This window comes from Uloborus diversus, chromosome 2, assembly GCF_026930045.1.
Source record: "Uloborus diversus isolate 005 chromosome 2, Udiv.v.3.1, whole genome shotgun sequence".
NCBI lineage: Eukaryota > Metazoa > Arthropoda > Arachnida > Araneae > Uloboridae > Uloborus > Uloborus diversus.
Genome location: NC_072732.1, coordinates 20,844,579 through 20,865,408, shown reverse-complemented (window position 1 = coordinate 20,865,408; position 20,830 = coordinate 20,844,579). Strand labels below are relative to the sequence as shown.

The window sequence follows — 20,830 nt, the reverse complement described above, 5'->3', positions numbered from 1 at the left end:
CAAAAATGTATTAAAGGAGTGTATAAATATTGAAAATGTAATTAACTTTAAAATGTCTAATTATATTCTGTCTTTCTCTTTTATTATATTTTGTTGTTTTAATTTTATGATGACACAGGTGTGGATACATGAAATTAAAGTTGTTTATACTTAAATTATTTAGTCTTTAGAAAATATAATTAATCAAACATTTCGAGTAATTTTTATGGAAATGTTTTAAATGATAATCAAAATACAAACACCGACTTTCGTAAGTGATTTTAGTGTTTTTTAGGATTTTTATGCACAATATTTCAGAGTAGAATTAACAAGAAACAGTTTCTTGTAGGAAGTAATTTGAATGGTGGAGAATTAAAGAATAATTTAAGAAAGGAACTACTGAAGCTTACTGGGAATCTGCTCTTTAGTCGTCACATGAAGGAGAACCTGAATAGTCATTATTCATATTAAATTCAATTGTCTTTTTAATGATAAATAATGATTCTTCTAATTTCCATTTTCATGCAACTGTAGTTTGATCCATTATCTCAACCAAAATTTTTACTTTAAATGTTTCTTCTAATTAAGGATAACAAAAAATAATCTTTGTTATCATCCTTAAAAGTATTAATTTATTAAAAAAGCTTTAAAATTATTTACTTGGGAAGAAAAGCTACAAGTATATTTGCACACATCAGTATTTTGTTCCAAAAATCAACCTTTAAAATGTAGATTATACGGGCATCATGTTTTTGAAAAAAACTTGATTCTCATTTAGTCTAAATATTAAGTTTTTTTTCAGCTATAATCAGCTTTTTTTTTTTTAAGTAATTCCTTCCACATTTAAATGACCCTAGCATTTTATAATTTAAAACAATTCTTCAGTTCTTCATTTCAATTTTTATTGCAGATTTTGAAAAGATGCGAAGATTATGGGAAGAAAATTGCCGATCAGCCAAGGAAGATGAGGACATTTGATGAATCATTGAAATCTAAAAAAACTGTTGCATCCATGATTGAAAGTCGAAGCGACCTTAAACCAAAAATAAAAGAAGCCCCAAAATCCTCTGGTAAGTATTTTGAATTAATTTGAAGCAAAAAAAGACAAAAAAAATCAATTGTAGTTACAAAATGATAGTACATATGTAAATGCATGTAAACCATTTTTTAATGTCACTCTTGAAACAAAAATGTAAATTTGGTTGAAGACCCTCATTTTATTTTGCTACCAGTACTTTTACTGGTCCGCAAAACAGATGGGCATACCTTTTAAATGAGTGCCCATTAGAGTGGTTCAAAAATACATGTAAAAAAAAGTTTCTCCTAGATACCGGGACACCCCTCAATATTTTTAGACTTGTGGATAGCAATATACTGGAAGAATTTTACCTTCCTATTTTAACTGAAAGAGACTGCTCAACCCCCTCCCCCAAACTTCAATAGTATGGGGAGGGGGGTAAAAAATACTTAGAACTGAAAAAACAATGCTGCATATCTTACTACTATTATATATGCGAAAGTTTGTCTGTATGGATGTATGGATGTTTGTTACTCTTTCACGCAAAAACTACTGAACGGATTTTGATGAAACTTTACAATAATATAGCTTATGCATCAGAATAACACATAGGGTAGTTTTCGTCCTGTTATGGGGTGCAAAACCCCCTTAGGGGAGTAATAAAATACAATTTTCATATAAATTCTCTAATATAGGGATGAAAAAATACTTGCACATATTTACATTATATGTCCATCGAAAGCTCTGATTTTTCTGCTGAAGATGGCTTCTGTTTGAAATTTCTAAGTAGAATAAAAAACGAGTTATGAGCTTTTTAGTTCCATGTTCGAAGGCTTTCCTAAACTCAATACAGTATTTAGTGTATATTTAGTGTATCATCTCAACTCCCTGTCGATAGCGACAATTGTTGTATTGTTGACTATCTTTGCTTTTTGTGACTGTTCAAGGCTTTTCTCAAGTCAAATCTTGAAGTAAGATTTTCACAAGATTGACAAATAATATATGATTTGGCTGATCATTTTCCATTTAAACGGAACTTTAATGTAATTAATAGTTTTTATTATTATTTATGCTGATTGAACACTAACTCATTATCCAATCTAACAGCAGAAACCTCGCCAAAATTTATGCAGAAAGATTTCAGTAGCTGATGCATTTGGCAGTTTTTTCAACTGTCGCTTTTTTTGAAGTCAAAGACTACGTAATAATTTTTCTCAGCTTTCACCATGTAAACAAAATATCGCCAATCAAAGAATCTTTAAAAAACTTTCTTTACTGTGTGAAATAATCCAGCAACTAAATTAGGCAAATCCATAAACAGCACAAAAACTTCCATTAATTTTCCTTTTTGCACAATTTCAAACAATCGCCAAATTTTACTACTTATTTTGGAAACATTTCGGATGAAACTCTTTAGCACCATTTTATGGTGACCAAAAGTAACTCAGCACCTGGCGATAATATCTTTGTAACGAAAATTAATATCATATCGTTTTACAAAGTAAGGAAAGAAGGAGGGAGCATCATCGAAGGTATCCCAAAACGATTCCCGCAAATTCGGTAAAATCGCACCAAGAGCCCACAATGATTGAAATTTCCAAAAATAACTAAAGCAAGTATAAGGGGATTACGAGCAACTTCAATAGCAATACAGAGAAGGTTTTAGACTCCATGTTAAAAAAAAAAGTATCAACAAATTAATCTTTTTAAACACGAGAAGAATAATTTCATGTTTTGGAAATTTGTATATGCTTAAATATAGTGCTTTCGTTTCTAAATCAATATTATGTTGTTCTTTATACTTATTGCTATTTTACTTTTATGGGTAAGGAAGAAACTCTATTTTTAATCGCGTCAAAAAGATGTGTTTTAAATTCTTTCACTTAAACCAGAAAAAAAAGCAAGTAACGATTTTTTCTCATAATTATTACTGACCCAGGCAACGCTGGGTATTTTTGCTAGTTATAATATACACTTGAAATATGCATATACATTGCAACAATTATTTACAAAAAAACAGCTGGGGAAATTAAATATTTCTCAATTTGTGGTTTTTTTTATCATACAGCTAATGTTAAATTAAGGGGTCATTGAGTACCATCTTAAAATTTGAATTAAAAGCTAAAACATTTACAGTATAATACTATTAATAAGTGTAAAAAAAAAAAAGGGAGGGGGTGTTCTGCACTCTAGCTGAAAAAAAGTTTTTTTGAACCATCCTAGTGCCCATCCTCACCTCTACTGAGCATACCCAGAACAAAAGCTTCCTGAAACAGGATCAAACCCCTCTCAAATTACCCCCCCCCTCCTAAAACTTTCAGTGGCATTGTGTGTGCCAGGGACCCTTCTCATGGGCACCCCTGTCTTCTATCATTTGCAATAGTTATCAACAAATTTTCATTTCTGTTGCCAACATCCTTTTGCTTCTAGGTGCCTGATAAGTTACAATTCATTTAAAAGGAAATCATGGTAATTTTTGAACTTTCTGAACTTTAAAGCTCAATGTTTCACAAAATTCTAAATTTTAAAAATGGACCCTTTACTAAATTTTAAGTTCTAAAATTGGGTCTTTATAAAATTCTAAAGTTCAAAAGGGACTTCTAGCAGCCTCCACCAATAACATAATTCTGTTTTTTATTATTTTTTATTTTTTTTTTATACATTCTAATGATCTTTACTTATAGTCATTATTTCATTTTTACATATTACCAACTTTTTTTCATTTAAATTAAATTTCATGAAATGCAACTAGTTTTTACATAAAATTCATTCTGCTTTTCTCAAAATTTACATTAAGGAACATGTGCAAAACTGTCTGGAATAACTCCAGTATGTTGATGAATTTTAATGGTCTTTACAGGTTCAAAAGCTGAAGCTAACAAGCCACCTGCCACAATTGTAACTACAATTGAAAAGGAAAATGGAGTAATTGAAGACCTTAACCCAGAAGCTGCCTTGAAACTTCGCAAGCTTCAGCAAAAGCAAAACAAAGGGAAAAAAATAGAGTCCAAGTAAGTAATTTGCAATGTACATGAAATACACCACCAGCTCAGTCAGTTCCTGCTGAGGACTGCTGTTTTGTGCTTATTAGCACTCATCAGCCTGGCATAGTAGTGACTGAGCCGGAGGTGGAAAACCTCTTAAGGAAGCCAAGAGTGCCAAACAAACTGGTAGCTAATACAGAATTAGCACTGACCAGACGAGTGACAAAACAATGGTTCGGTTCAACTCGAATATTGAAGCCCTTAATAGGGTGGTAACTTACTGAATATACTTGCCTTGCCTTCAATATTAGAGTTGAACCGAACCATTATTTTGGTCACTCGTCTGGTCAGTGCTAATTCTGTATTAGCTACCAGTTTGTTTGGCACTCTTGGCTTCCTTGAGAGGTTTTCCACCTCCGGCTCAGTCACTACTATGCCAGGCTGATGAGTGCTAATAAACACGAAACTGCAGTCCTCGGCTGGAATTGACTGAGCTGGCGGTGTATTTCATGTATTTCTGCCTTAGCCCTGGCTATAGGGTGGTAACTTAATGAATGATTTGCAATGTGTTGGAATATTTTGAAATATTTTTAAAAGTATATGAAATTTTCTCTTGTTTTATTATTATTTATTTGAAAGCAAAATTGTGTTTTCATTTTTTTTTTTTTTTTGCTTTTATTATACTTGTTCTTGGGTATAAAAAAAGATAGAGAGGACAAGCTATACTAAGAAATTGAAGCCAAAATTGTACTGATGTATCCCAAGATTCTTAGCTTCTCGCTACAGATCTTGGGATACATTATGGTTCAAAATATTGCATTTATTGAATCCTAATATTTTACTGGTTGTGATTATCTTCCCTTTTCTGTGTTCCCCATGTCATCAAGAAAAATTTATATGTATATAATGTTTTTTATGTTCTGACCCGCAAAGCTCAACTTAATATGAGGTGAGCAATCAGAGTCGAAGGATTTTTTAAAAATTTTATTTTAGTTTTTTCTTTCATGTAAGACCTATGATGTTTGTGCTTTTTCTGTTGTAGAAAGAGCCCTCCTGCCCCAAAAGATAAATCGAAGAAACCTCGCATTTGGGACTGTTCTGGTTCAGCTAGAGAAAGCTCTGTGCTGGATTTCAGCAAAAAAGGAGATGAGGATGGTGTTCATACCAACGGCTATGAGCCTTCAGAAGAAGCTTTTTGTGATAGAATGGTGAGTATGATTCACTTCTAAATTTTTTGAATAAAAAATTACATGTTTATAAATATGGTATCAAAGTCCAGGCTAGTGTCCATTGAAATGTCACGAAACCTCTTTTTTGTGTGTATATATATATATATATATATATATATATATATATATATCAGGTTTTTTGTGTTTTCTATAAGAATTTGACTTGCTGATTTTAAATCCAATGAGTGCCAGACGCTAAACCTTGAGCATTTTTACCAAAATGGTAAAATTCAAGATATCTGCTAAAAAAATTTAAGGTTCGATTTCTAGGTGTTAATCGTTTTTTTTTAAACTATGAAGGGCATTAAAATAGAATGTTTTACCAAAGCTAATCATTACAATGATTTATAGGGAGCATAAAAGTTTCGATTTAGCTTAACAATAAACTCTAAAGGAGGAAAAAGGCTTAAAACATATCAGAAAACTAAAGCAGTATCTGTATGCACTACAGGGCCGGATTTAGGGGAGGGCAGGCGGGGCTACTGCCCCGGGGCAGAATAGAAGTTTTTGTAGGAAACCTGCTATAGTGGATAGTTTAAAATTTGTCAATTAAAACTTCAAAAATGTATGTTTTTAGCATTTAAAAATAAACTGTTTGGTCTTTCACAATGTGTTTAAAATACTATTGATCAGGAGGGTTGAACATTCCCCCTCGACTATGAGGATTCAATGTTTTTCGATATATGAGGGAGTGCTTTTTGTTGTTTTTTGATGAAACATCTTTACTAATAATAAAGCTGAGGGTCTCTCTGTCTGGATGTCTGTAGGATGTCTGGATCTCTGTGACACGCATAACGCTTAGACCGTTTGGCCGATTTTCATGAATTTTGGCACAAAGTTAGTTTGTAGCATGGAGGTGTGCACCTTGAAGTGATTTTTTGAAAATTCGATTTTGTTCTTTTTCTATTTCAATTTTAAGAACATTTTCCGGAGCAAAATTATCATAAGATAGACGAGTAAATTACGGAATTATCATGACGTGGAATGGGAAAGCGAATGAACATAGCCAATTGGGGAGAAATTCGTCATCCATTATTTGTAAATATACAGGCGAACAGAATGACCTTTTAATTTTCAACTACGGGCAAAGCCGTGCGAGTACCACTAGCATTATACACTAACTACCAATAAGTATTTGGACACCTATGCAAATGTCGATATCTGCGGTCCTAAGGTACGTCACGGCCTCCGCCGGTATTTATCATGTAGGAAACAGTTTCGACTTTAGTCGAATGCAGGATGCCTCGCAGTTCGGAGCTCTCTGATTTCGAGAAAGGTATAATTATCGGGTATCACAAATGTGGCCGATCCCTAAGAGAAATTACTCGCGATCTGAAGTACCCAAAATCCTATATGATTAAGAAGTGGAAGGTGAGCGGTCATTGTCGGAATGTGCCCCGAGTCGGCAGACCCAAGAAACTGGAAGATAGAGATCGACGAGTGCTGTCCAGAGAAATTCAGAAGAACCGCACCCAACCGATGGCCCTCATCCGCGAGGAGTTTCAACATTCATCCGGGAGTATTGTTTCATATAATACCATCGGTAAGGAAGCACATCTGCTTGGTTTTCATGGTCGTGCTGCTGCCCGTAAGCCTTTGATCACAAAGTCTGACCGCGCTGCTCAGTTAATGTGGTGCAAAGCACATCGAAATTGGACCGTAGATCAGTGGAAACAAGTTCTTTGGAGTGACGAATCAAGGTTCACCCTTTACCGTTCAGATGGCAGGGTCTGGCGTCTACCTGGAGAACGTCTCCTGCCAGAATGCATTGTGCCAACAGTCAAGTTCGGCGGAGGTGGAATTATGGTCTGGGGGTGTTTCTCTTGGTATGGGCAGGGACCCTTGGTGGTCCCCATTCATGGTAAGCTCAACTCCGATGCCTACTGTACTATTTTGGATAACAATGTGCTTCCTACGTTGTGGCAGTTTTACGGGTTGGACCCCTGTTACTTTCAGGACGACAATGCCAGTTGTCATGTTTCGACGTTAACCAAAGCTTGGTATGGTGTCAATGGAGTTCATCGAATGGACTGGCCTGCTCAGGGCCCAGACCTGAACCCTATCGAGAACCTCTGGGACGAGTTGCATCGCCGAATTCAGGGGTGCACTCCTTGTGCAAAATCGGTGAATGAACTTCTATGCCTTCTCCAAGCTGAGTGGAAGAAAATACCACTAGCTGTCATACAAAGACTTGTGGAAAGTATGCCCCGGAGGGTTCAGGCTGTAATTGCCTCTCGTGGAGGCTCTACCAACTATTGATTTTGTATAAAGTTAGTTTTTCTTTTCTATCACAGGTGTCCAAATACTTATTGGTAGTCAGTGTATAAGCTTTGACCCACTCCTGGGAAGTTTTGCAATAACGGTTCTGCCTTTCTAACATGCATTAATCTCATATATCTGATTGCAGGAAGTGGGCCGTTATAGAGGACCAGTGAAACGAGTCGAGACATCAGAAAGTGAAGAGGAATCTGAAGAAGAAGTGGAAGAACAGAAAAAAGGGTATTGTAGTTTTTAAATACTATCAATAATAAAACAGTAGGAAGGATCATTAATAAACCAATTTATATATTAACTAGCTTTTACCCGCGGCTTCGCTCACATTGATGTAGTTTTTTTTTCTCAATCGCTTCAAGTTAACGGTCAACACAGGCATAGGTCAAATAGTGACCGAAAAATGGTTTGTCGCCAGTTTCGCTGACATTTCAAATTGCCTGCCCCTTTAAATGTATCAAAAGGTATGATTAAAATTGAAAATCAGGGGGAAGGGGGTAAATGAAATGTCGGTGAAACTGGGAAGACACCCAAAAAATCACACAAAATAAATCACGAAAACGTTCAGGAGTTCTAAAGAAGTTAGTTTGGGTAATTCTTAAAAAATCCAATTCGAGTGAGATCAACTATTCTTAAATAAAGTAAACAGTTCCCTTATGATCCCGATCTCCGTCAAATAATATCCAGCGCTACACCGGCTATCTAAATTATTGTATAATGTATAGCTTCTTACCGGAGATATCGTCTCAAAATAGGATCAACAATCACTACAAATTCTGATTCTAATAATGTCCCTTTAGAGTGAGAACATCAAACCTTTAAAATCCCTAACAGAAGGAAATCAACTGTTTCTAAATAACGTAAATGATCCTGATTACAATACCAAAAAGTTCAGAGTGAAAATGCCTTTAAAATTAGAGTAAGGACAACAGTTTTTTTTTTAAGTTCCCATTTAAATGAGGACAATAGTACAAAAAAAAAAAAACTCATTTCGCAAAGAGAAAAATTCCCAAAAGTCTCTATTAAAATGGTCTCTATCAACGTTTTCAAATAACAGTTCCCTCTGATGATCTCAGTCATGATTATTTCCAAAAATCTTTATCAGTACAGGTCTGATAGGATAAAAAACAAATAAAAAAACAAAATAAAAGAAAGAGAGAATAATATTCTCTATTGTCGCCATTAAAATAGGGACATTAATTCCACAAAATCCTAATTAGCATCATTAACCCTTAAAAATACACACACAAAAAAGAAAAAAGAAAATTAAAAATTTCATAAAAATTTTCAATAATTCGCCAATGCACTAACGTAGTCGCCTGGTAAGACTGGAGATAAAAAATGAATTTGGTGGATTAATTTACATTTTAATAGTAGTTTTAATGTTCTTTAAGAGTGTTATTTCACTAATTTGGCAGATTAATTTTAACTTCAATACCTCATAGTACTTATAATGATCTTTTTACCAAAATTAATTTGGCGGAATTTTTACATTTTAATTGAACTTTTGTAATGGCTGTAGCACCAAAATTTTTGAACTCTTCCCGAACACGTTATCATAACTCTTCCTATCAAATAAGTTTTTAAAATGACATTTTGTTCAGTTTCATTTTATATTTTTGCAATTAAAAACAGCGTTAAAATGTAAAATAACAAATCCAAATCCATTTTTAAACGTCAAAGGACCACAGAACCATACATTCGCCAGAGACTTGCCAAGTTTATGAAACTGCGTAAAATGTTTGGTTAATCTGTATTCATAAGATATAATTTTTAATTCCGAACAGAAGATGCTATAAAGAGAATGTTTGCATGTATTTGGCCATTCCTGACGGAAAAAAAAACTTTATTCAACGGTAACTGGGGGTAGGGGGGTAGACTCTATTTCATAACTTTATTTAATTACCAAATAATTGTACGTAGCAAAAATACCCGGCGTTGCCTGGGTCTGTAATAATTATGAGAAACTATATAGCTACATTTATTCGTTTTCTGCTGTAACTGAAATAACTCAAAACACATCGCTTTGACGTGATTAAAAATAAAGTTTCTTCCTAACCCATAAAAGTAAATTGGCAATAAGTATGAAGAACAAATAGTACTCTTTTAGAAACGAAAAAACGATACTTAAGCATTACAAATTTGAGGAATTTCCAAAATATGAAACTAAACTTCACTTGTTTAAAAAGATTGATCTTTTTTTTTTTCCGAACATAGTCTAAAACCTTCTCTATATTGCTATTGAAGTACAAACTTTTAAAAAAACGTAGCCGCCCGTAATCCCTTACTGCGATTTAAAATGTTATTAAATTTTCATTAATTGTATTGGGATACCTTAAATGTGGCTCCCTCTCCCTACTTTGTAAAACTGTGTGTTACTAATTTTCATTGAAGAGATAGTGTCGCCAAATACTGAGATACTTCTGGTGATTATAAAATGTTGCTACCCAAAATGTTTCCAATAAATAGTAAAAATTTGGCAATTGTTTGAAATTGTGTGCAATGACAAATTAATGGTTGAAGTTTTTGTGCTGTTTATGGATTTGCTTGATTTAGTTGGCGAATTATTTTACGCGTTTACAAATTTAAAGGAAGACATATTAAAGAAATGGCGATATTTGGTTACATGGTGAAAACCGAGAAACAGTATTGCGTACTTTTTAACTTCACAAACAGCGACAGTTGAAAAAATTGCCAAATGCCTTAGCTATTAAAATGATTCCACAAAAAAAAAAAAGGCTGGATTCCTGCTGATCGATTAAATACCCGGTCAACACACACACAAAAAAAAAAAAAATGCATTAATCGTCTCAAAGTTGTATTAAAATGGAAAATAATCAGTCAAATCCATGTATTATTTGCAATCTTGTGCAAAAACCTTACTTCAAGATTTGACTTGAGAAAAGCCTTGAACAGTCACGAAAAGCAAAGACAATCAACAATACAATAATTGTCGCTATCGACCGAGAATTGAGATGATACACTAAATACTGTATTGAGTTGAGGAAAGCCTTCGAACATGGAACTAAAAAGCTCATAACTCGTTTTTTATTCTACTTAGAAATTTCGAATAGGTGCCATCTTCAGCAGAAAAATCAGAGCTTTCGATGGACATATAATGTAAATATGTGCAAGTATTTTTTCATCCCTATATTAGAGAATTTATACAAAAATTGTATTTTATTGCTCCCCTAAGGGGGTTTTGCCCCCCCGTAACAGGACGAAAACTACCCTATGTGTTATTCCGATGCATAAGCTATATTATTGTAAAGTTTCATCAAAATCCGTTCAGTAGTTTTTGCGTGAAAGAGTAACATACATCCATACAGACAAACTTTCTCATATATAATAATAGTAAGATTTTAATGTAGGTGATTGAATGTATGCTACCAAAGCTATTATTTTGAAGTTAAAAATTATTCTAATTGCATCTTCAGTGCATATTTTGTTGATAATTGACAGCAACAGAGCTTCAGTTTTGTTCATATAACATTTTAGAGGAGTAAATTGAGTATGTCACTAAATGGAAACATGCAACATTTAAGTGATAAAAAGTACTCCTCTATACTTCTATCCTCGCATTATTTTCAAAGATGTCCTCTCCCAAAGATGGTCGATTAGAGGAATTAAATTGTTAGCAGATTTTACATTCTTTGCCATTTTCTAACATAAATTGATAAATTGCTGATGTCCCCCCCCCCCGTCTTTTTATTTTATTTTTGCTTAAGTTTATGGCAAAGGTTATCTTTTACGTCAAATATACTGTGGGTATTCTAGCAAAAATTACTAGGTTTACTAAAAAAAAAGTTTTTAATTTGGTGAATCAGACTTTAGAGTTTGTTATTTCAAGATTTAAACCAGCTATGCAATTTAAAAGTTACCTGAATAAACTTACTGTAAGAGTTAGGGGTCTGAATAATTATTTTTGTAATTTTTCATAACAATGTCAAAATTTAACAATGTCTCAAAACTTGGCTTTTATGCTTAATAACTTTTGTTTGAGCCCTGACCAAGGGCACCCATATGCAAAATTTTAAGGGGGGGGGGCTCAAATATTTTCCCCATAGAAACGGATTTCAGTACAGATTAGTTATTAAAATTTGACATTTTTAATAACTTATTCATTAATTGCTGGAGAAGAAATGTTTTTACATTTTTGCAAAGAAAAAAGTACTAAAAGCAAAGAAGTTCTAATTTCAAAATGGGGCTGTAGCCCCCTCTTGCCCCCCTATATGGGCGCCCTTGGCACTGACTGTATAATCTGATACATAGTGTTAAGTTTTGGAAATATAAGACAAATATTAATGGAGAAAATTGGAAGATAATTAGGTTGCTCGAAGGTTTGTAAGGAGATGTTGTCAAATGTCACTTTTGTTTACTTATTCAGCAATTTTAATGTGTTATAAGATAGAATTTTTGTGTCTATTAGATTCATTCGATCAAGTTTTTACCATACATTTCCTCTTTCATAGGAAATCAAAAAGTTACGGTATGTTCAGCATGTTTAAAGGACTGGTCGGACAAAAGAACGTTACACGTGAAAGTATGCAGCCTGTTTTGGACAAACTGAAAGACCATATGATTGGTATGCATTTTTACTTTAGTTCCCATGGTATTTAATGAAGTCACAAAGCCATTAAAACACTTGAGTTATTTACATTTTTTATAATTACTAGCTGCGTTGCCCGGCTTTGCCCGGTCTATTTTGAAAACAAAAATTGTGTCAAGTGACGTATATTCAACAATCAGGCATAAATAAAAGAAAAAAAAAATCATCATGCAAAATTTCAACCCCAAACAGTGATGACTGATATTAAAATACTTTTAAGAAATTAAAATAAAATGAGAAAGATGGATTTGAAAAGCGTCACCATGGAAACACAAAATAAAATAAGTTTCAGAATTGAAAATGAGAAAGATGGAAATAATGGATTCAAAAAGCGTTACCGTGGAAACGCAAAATAAAATGGTTAAAAACTTGAATAGAGAACAGATTTTTGAACTTCATTTAATTCGCTTGTAACATTTTTTCTAATGGAGATAGATGGTTAAACTTCCGACCATGGGTCGAGTTAGATCTGAAGTAAAAAAGGTGGTGTCTTTTCAATGGTGTCAAAATGAAAACTGTAGGACAATTCCTTCACTTTTTATTGATGGATTTAATGAAGAAAGTATTGCCTAAATTTCAGCTAAGCCTAAACGAATTTGAGCTAAAAACGTAAATAACTCCCGCCGTAATTAAGTTAGAGCGTTGGAACAAATTGCGTAGAACGCGGAAAATTCTACCCTTTCCAACGATATGTAATATTACTAATTGCGAGTAATTTTTTACCCCCATGTTCGGGAATTTATGTGAAAATTGGGCCTAAATTGGAGTAAAAAAAAGAACTATTCATCGAATTTTTTTCGAACTGGTCTGCAAACCTTCTCAGGACTTAAAGGAACAAATTGTGAAAATTTCAGCGAAATCGGCCGGGTAGTTCTCGAGTTTTGCGAGTTCAAACAAACAGACGCTTTTTGGACACTTCATTTTATACTATGTAGAGATGAGATGGACCTACATTTAGATCAATCAAAAGTTAATAACTCAAATTTTCTTTCATTAAGCAAATACCATCTTACATGAAATACACCGCCAGCTCAGTCATTTCCAGCCGAGGACTGCAGTTTCATGCTTATTAGCACTCATCAGCTCGGCATAGGAAGTGACTGAGCGAATACGGATCATAATTTTTCTTCAGTAGAGAGCGGGAGCTCTTTTGCCGGATGTGAGGGTATAGGGTCATTAATGGAACAGATGGAGGTGGAAAAACCTCTTAAGGAAGCTTAGAGTGCCAAACAAACTGGTAGCTAATATAGAATTAGCTCAGACAAGTGACCGAAACAATTGTTCGGTTCGATTCGAACATTGAAGGCAAGGCATGATATATTCAGTAAGTTACTGGGAAAATACCATCTTGTTAATTTCTCAAAAAAAAAAAAAAAAAAAGTTTCAATAAAAATGCTTGAAATATGCAATTTTCTTGATCATATTAAAAATCATCATATTCTAACTATTTTGACTATTTTATTAATTTATAGATAGGGATGAAAATCTTCCGCGGATCAGCGATTTTCCGCTTTTTGTATATTTTCATTTATTTCCAGGATTTTTAGGTTTTGAAAACCAATTTTCAAAGACGGCATTTATTGGTCACGTCATCGGTGATACGACATGAAACGATTAGGGAGATATCAGAACTGTTAGCTAAACGATGACGATACAATGTCGTTTACGATACAAAAAGCGGGAATCATCATAATGCCGTGAAATCCATATAGGAAAATATCGGTGTTAAACAATAACGGCACTAGACTATTATTTTCAACCTTTCTTGTAGAAGACTTGTACGCTTTTTGTTTTGCCACTCCCATTTCACAGTCACTTTCAAGCGATCACGCAAATACCCCCTCACTTCCCTTTTTCTCCATCAGGATTTTTGACGAGACAATCGTTCTTTCTTGGATAGAAAGAAGTAACTTGCTGTTGGTGGGGAAATGCTGGAGAGTGATGGTGCACTCTCCAGCATGGTGGTAGATGTAGCTTTGGAAATCCGATTGCATCAGTTTCTTTAACACTCTTTCATTTTTATCTGCTATGCCATTCTACTGCTTAGACATTAGTGCCTTTTTATAGACTATTTTATTTGCAACCCTTCTTATATATATTTCCTGAAGACTGACACGCCCATTCAAGCCAACATTATTTGTCAGAGTTAGTTTTAATGCTTACCAAAGACATAGCTCTTGAAGATTTTACTGAATTCTAATTTATTTTAATTATATTGTGATATTTTATTATGATATATGCATGTAAGTATAGGAAATTAAAGATGCATACACTCTCCAAGCATGCCATAGTGTTTAAACTAAAAGCATGACTAGTGCTTTTTTATTAAATTTAAAGTAATTATTTTTATGCTAATGCTAAAATGACCATCTAAGTTCAGAAACAATTTTAGATTGGTTTTAGTTTTTATTTTTAAATTGATTTTTATACAATATACCCAGCTGCTCTACAAAACTTCAAAATGCTTCTCAAACTCACCACAGGTGCTCCTCAAATTGTTTCTTCAAGGTTGGCAACACTAATAATGTCATTTTGTAATTATGGTGTCTAATGATTCAACTTGTATTGAGTGTTTAATTATATGGAAATTTTATAGCATATGACGTCACATTATAAAGTTTTAATTTCATCTAATTTGTGAGCTGTAGGAAATTGAAAATGATAAAAAGAATTGAAATATCTGTTAAAATCTTAAATAAATGCAAGCTTTTTTTTTATATGCTAGCATTTCTACAAGTAAAAAAGAATAAAACATTTTTTTCTATTAATATTTTTAAAAGAAGCGCAATTCCAAATTTTAAGCCGCGCAATTTTTTGGCTGTTTTCATCCCTGTATAGAGAACTTCTTTTACAGTGAAAATCTGGCTCAAAGTGTTGAGTAGTATTTTATGCGTAAAAGTTATGAATGCTCTGAAAATGTATGCAGCAATCTGCAGTTTTTTACAAAGAAAACATTGTTATATCATTTTATGCATCTGCAATTTAAATGCTGTTTGTCAATTTTAAGCATTGTTTTAATGTTTTTAATAAAAGTGCAGAAAATAAGCATTTTCATTACATCCTTGCTAGGTTAATGGCATTTTTTAAAGTCATTTTAAATAACTTTTTGTCATCCAGTGTTGAATTAATAGCTCGTTATTTAAAATTTAAATCAATCTGAGCTTAAATGGATAAACATTTTATTTTAATCTTTGTTTTTTGACAGTTTAATTGTTTCTTTACTAATAAATGACTAATTTTTACAGCCAAGAATGTTGCTGCCGATATTGCTGATAAGCTCTGCGATTCTGTTGCTGCCAAACTGGAAGGCAAAGTTCTTGGTACTTTCACAAGAATCACCTCCACTGTAAAATCAACGCTAGTTGATGCTCTTGTTCAGCTCCTATCTCCCAAGCGACGTATTGACATTCTGCGCGATGTCATGGAAGCTCAGAAAGCTAATCGCCCATACAACATTGTATTTTGCGGAGTAAATGGAGTAGGAAAGTCCACCAATCTAGCAAAGGTTAGTTGGAGTAAAAAGTTCTTTGCACTTGAGATTTTTTTATTTTAAATTTCAAATTAGTTTTCTTGTAATTAATATTTTAAGCTAAAATTTCATTTTAATTGCCTATTAAAGGGATGAAAGATTTTCTACACCCCTTAACATTCTATGTCATTCGAAAGAGATTTTTTTTTTCTGTATCAAATACATAAAACATGTTCTAATTTTCTCAATCAATTAGAACAGCAGATATGAGAGTTTCTATTTTAGTGAGAAGTCTTATGCTCAACTCAATTCAAGCCCGGAGCTAAAAAGTAAAATATATTGCTAAAGATCACAAATTTGAAAACTCTTCTTAAACTCGCTAAACTCAAGGCCGGATTTAAAGGAGGGCAGGCGGGGCTACTGCCCCGGGGCCCCCCACAATAAAAATTTTACAAAATATTCTAACTTTCACGGGTTGAAAATATCGAATATATACATATATATCAAACTATTCGAATATATATCAAAGTATCAGATACTTTCGAAAATATGATGATCTTTTCGAACCCTGATTAGGGGCCTCTACTAATTCGTTGCCCCAGGGCCTCCACACTTCCAAATCCGGCCCTGGCTAAACTGCTGTTTTGCTATACTCAGTAGGTCCTTAGTAAGTGCTCTATAACTGTGCAAGTTTATAGAAATTAGTTTGGAACCCTGGAAAGGGGTGTTCTTCAAAGTGTTTTTTTTTAAATACCGTAAAATCCCGAAAGTAACCCCCCCATCGAATATAACACCCCCTCCCCTTTTTTTCGCCAAAAGTGAAATTTTCAACAATCCCGAATATAACCCCCCTCCCCTGATTTTATTTAAAAGAACCTAGTGCAGCACGCTCGAATCGAATTCGCTTCGATAACAAAAGGTTGCCGTTTCTTCCAAACCTGTCTTGGATCTTTAAGGTCAGCGCCGCTGCATTCCGTACGTGTCACGTGACAGATAAAGCCAATCGCGTCTCGCGCTCTTCCAACCCAACCTCTCATCCACTGAAGTTCGTATTTGTATTACGATTCTTCTCTCTTCTCGCTTTGGTTGTTCAAAAATGTCTCGGCGAAGTTTCACAGTTGAAAAGAAGCTGGAAGTTTTACGGTGGTACGATGCGAATGGTTCATCGCTTCACAAAACAGCTGCCGAATACAAACTCGATTGCAAATGCTTGCGGGACTGGCTAAAAAAGAGAGATTTTCTTGAAATGAATGAATTCGGGAAAAATAAAAGAGTTCGGAAGATTGGCTGCGGTCGCAAACCACTTTCTGAAGATATTGATGAAGAGCTATATGAATTTTTGCTGAAAGAAAGAGAAGCCGGGCGAGCGGTTAGCAATAAGCTGCTTTCCGAAGAAGCTCTTAAAATTGGCCAAAAACACGGTTTTACTGAGTTTAAAGCTACAGCTCAGTATATCGCCAATTTTAAAAAGAGGTTCAACGTGTCTTTGAGAATCGGCACGACGGATTCCCAAAAGATGCCCGAGGAGCTAAAGGAAGCAATTTCCTGTTTCTTTGATTGCGTGAAAAGGTCTCGCGAAACGTTTGACTATACCGACTACAATATAGGAAATATGGATCAAACGATGTGTCGATTCGATATGCCAATCAACCGCACAAATAATGTGAAAGGAGACTCGACCATTCGCATCACAAATACCGGATGCAAGAAGCGGGGCTTCACAGTTGCTTTGTGCGCCCGCGCTTCCGGTCACAAGATGCCAGCCCTCTGCATCTTAAAAGAGGCTTCGGGAAAAATTCCGAACAAAGCTTGGTCGAAGCTTGTCATTCCGGAGAACGTGAGCGTTACAGCCACGAAAAACGGCTGGATGCACGGGGACACATTTAAGCTTTGGGTGCGGAAAGTGTGGGGTTCCGATGAAGATGACGTAAAACGTCTGCTCATTATAGATCGCGCCCCCATTCACAAGACAGCGGAGACCTCATCAGCTCTTGCAGAAGTAAACACTAACGTAATCCTCATTCCTCCTGGCTGTACTAGCCTATTACAGCCTGCAGATGTGTGCTGGAATAGGCCATTTAAAACGAAACTGCAAGAGCTGTGGGCGGACTACCTCCGTAAGGAAGAAAGAACGGCCAAAGGAAACTTGAAGCAGCCGTCTCGCCAGGACGTGCTACGATGCGTGTCCGTTGCATGGGCAGCTGTTCCTGAGGAGCTAATAGTCAAATCGTTTAAGTGCTGCGGTATATCTATCAGCTTGGATGGTTCGCAGAATGGCGAACTACACTCTGATCTTGCGCGCGCTTTTTGTCCTTCTACTGATGAACTTCCGCCAGAACTTTTGGACTTAGCTTTAATGGAGGATGAAGTGGAAAGTGACTTTGAGGGATTTTCTGACGAAGACTAGTGTATAAAATTCTCTCGTTTTGTAATCTTTTTTTAATTTCATAAATCCAGGTTCGTTCAAAATAAAAAAAAAATGCTTTCGATAATTGAAAGTTATTTAACTTTTGGTATACCAATTCTTGTTCCTGAATTAAAGTGCATTAATAATGATTTTTTTTTCAGTTTACTAAAGTTTTTGAACTGTATAAAGTCAAATTATAGGGGTTTTACAATTTTAAATTTAGCATCCCTTTTTTGGTAATAGATGGCGCCACCATTCAATGTGTTATTTTTACTTATTGATGTTTAAACAATCTTTTTGTGAAAATTTTCTAAAACATCTCGATTATAACCCCCCCCCCCTAAAATGTATCGATTAAGTTTTGAAAAGGGGGGGGGGTACTTTCGGGATTTTACGGTATGTATATTTCTATCAAGTTTTATATTTTGTCTTCGAGTGGGAGCAGGATTGTGTTCTATTTATGAGCTCTTTACTTAAATTCAGAACAAGATTCATTTCATGTCTCGAAACTATTTGTCAATTCCTCGTAAATAGATTGAAGGGAAAAGTGAAGAAATAGCAATCTTTCCAATGTCGAAAAAAATTGCTGAAGAACAATACAATAATCATAACTAAAATATACAATAAGATTACTTCTTTTCTTGCTGAGCAGTGAAGTTTGCTTATTCCTCTTATTTTTCTAGATAGCTGGCATTAATCTCAAACCTATAATCTTTGTTATTGATTGTAATGAGTGAATTGATTCTTTGTGCCGCAACCAATGAAATTCTTTCTCTGGAATTAAATATTGTCCGCTTTTTTTACCTTCATAAAGAGTTTATTTTTATCGATTCTTTTTCATTTGTTTATTTATTTACTTATTTTATCTCTCTCTTTCTCCTCTTTTTTTACAGACTATCAAGTTATTCTTTATTTATATTTTTTTCTGTTTTATTTGTTTATTCAGCATTTTGGCAATTTCTTCAGATTGGGTGTTCTGAATTATGTTATTATTTAACTTAATGCTTAGATAAGGTTATTTTGTATAATTATTCTTCAAATAATATATTACTTAAGAATTTCTTACACCAATGAATTAATTTAAAATAGGTTTTTAGTTTGTCTGCTCTAAAATAAATAGGTTTCAAGCATTTTTTCCCCTACTAATATCACAAATTTTCGCATTTCTCCCTGCATAAATTTTTTTTTGAGGATTACTTCATTCATTATTGCATACCATTTTAAGCAGTGCTATAGAGTCAAAGTTGGACTGAGTTTTGGGTAAAGGAGTCAGAGTTGAGAGTTGAAGACAAAAGGTTCAAGAGTCGGCATTGGTCGTTTTCCCTCACAGTTCGAAATCTGCCATAGCTGCAGTGTCAGACTGGTTTTGGAGTTAAGTAGTCAGTCTAAAATTTCCAGAGTGGGTTATTTTCTTCCTACTCCACAACTCTGGTTTAAACTGTTGCTAATCATTGGTGTTCCTTAACTTGTTAAAAACAAATTCAAGTGGAAAAAAAGAAATATTTAATGTATTATCAGGGTTCGTACGGGTTATAGAAATCTTGGAAAGTCATGGAAAAAAAAGAAAAAAAAATTTTCAGACCTGGAAAAGTCATGGAAAATTAATATTTTCATTAAAAGTCATGGAAATTTATTTCAAGTCATGGAAAAATGTCTTGGGTAGTAAGAAAATAACAATAGCTAAAAGTGCAAGAGAAATTTTGAGTGATTTAGTAATATTGCATGTAAATTGAACGATCTCGAAAACAAATTCGAGATTTGGAATCCAATTTCATCCGCTTCTGTAACAGCCGCTCGCCTATTTTTCATTATGTGATTTTACTACTGAGGCATCACTTATTTTGAATTCACCATTATTTTCAACACTTCTTCTATTTTATATTCTGTAGTAGTAGACATGCACTTTCTTGATTTTGCCACACCCCCTCAAAAAGTGCAATTAAATTGCATCCAAGTTTGTTTCAACTACTTGTAAAAATTCATTTATAATTTCATCAGTTTATCTCAATATGTTGAAGACGTTAGTCAGGCAATATGAAAATAGGGGAATTATAATATTCTAAAATAGTGATGCCCAATATACAGCTCGCAAAACTGATTATTGTGGCCAGTTGAAATATCTGGTTTAGAAAAATAAATTTACTGAAAAATGTGGCTTTACTTTAATAAACAAATATACAGTCAAGTTACATGGGTGATTTGTGCACTATTGACACCAAAGGGCAATGTTTTTATGAAGTGAATTTATTATTGGAAACTTAGTAATAATAACTCATTCAATTTTTGTTATTGATTATTGTGGCCAGTTGAAATATCTGGTTTAGAAAAATAAATTTACTGAAAAATGTGGCTTTACTTTAATAAACAAATATACAGTCAAGTTACATGGGTGATTTGTGCACTATTGACACCAAAGGGCAATGTTTTTATGAAGTGAATTTATTATTGGAAACTTAGTAATAATAACTCATTCAATTTTTGTCCCATTAATTACTATTCTGCCTTATTTATTAAATATTTATTAGACATTTAAACATCAGTGTATTACATTTCACTATATTTTTATTTTACTTGGATTTAGATGCTAAATACAAACAAGACTAATTTATTAGTTTTTGCAATGTGCACTGATATTTTTTCATTCACGAGTAAGTGCTCCAATGAGGTAGTGGCATTCATGTAAAAGTTTTTCTAAGGCTTATTTCCGAAAATTGGCAAGTTTGACAGTAAATGTTACTATTCTTTTCGTGTAATAAGGTCATGAAAATTTTTATGAAGTCATGAAAAAGTCTTGAAAAAGTCAAGGAATTTTTTTTATCCAAATTGAGTATGAACCCTGTATTATTCAATTGGATTAAACGTTT

The 20,830-nt window shown here is 33.9% G+C and overlaps 1 protein-coding gene across 1 annotated transcript in view; it reads left to right on the top strand.

The window, feature by feature from the left end:
- Nucleotides 1-20,830, top strand: part of LOC129217770 (signal recognition particle receptor subunit alpha-like) — a 45,023-nt gene that overhangs the window by 8,938 nt on the left and 15,255 nt on the right. The window contains exons 4-9 of the mRNA XM_054852114.1: nt 890-1,049; nt 3,858-4,008; nt 5,024-5,189; nt 7,618-7,709; nt 11,954-12,066; nt 15,336-15,595. Coding sequence (XP_054708089.1) covers nt 890-1,049; nt 3,858-4,008; nt 5,024-5,189; nt 7,618-7,709; nt 11,954-12,066; nt 15,336-15,595 — 942 coding nt within the window. The remainder of the gene's footprint in view (nt 1-889; nt 1,050-3,857; nt 4,009-5,023; nt 5,190-7,617; nt 7,710-11,953; nt 12,067-15,335; nt 15,596-20,830) is intronic.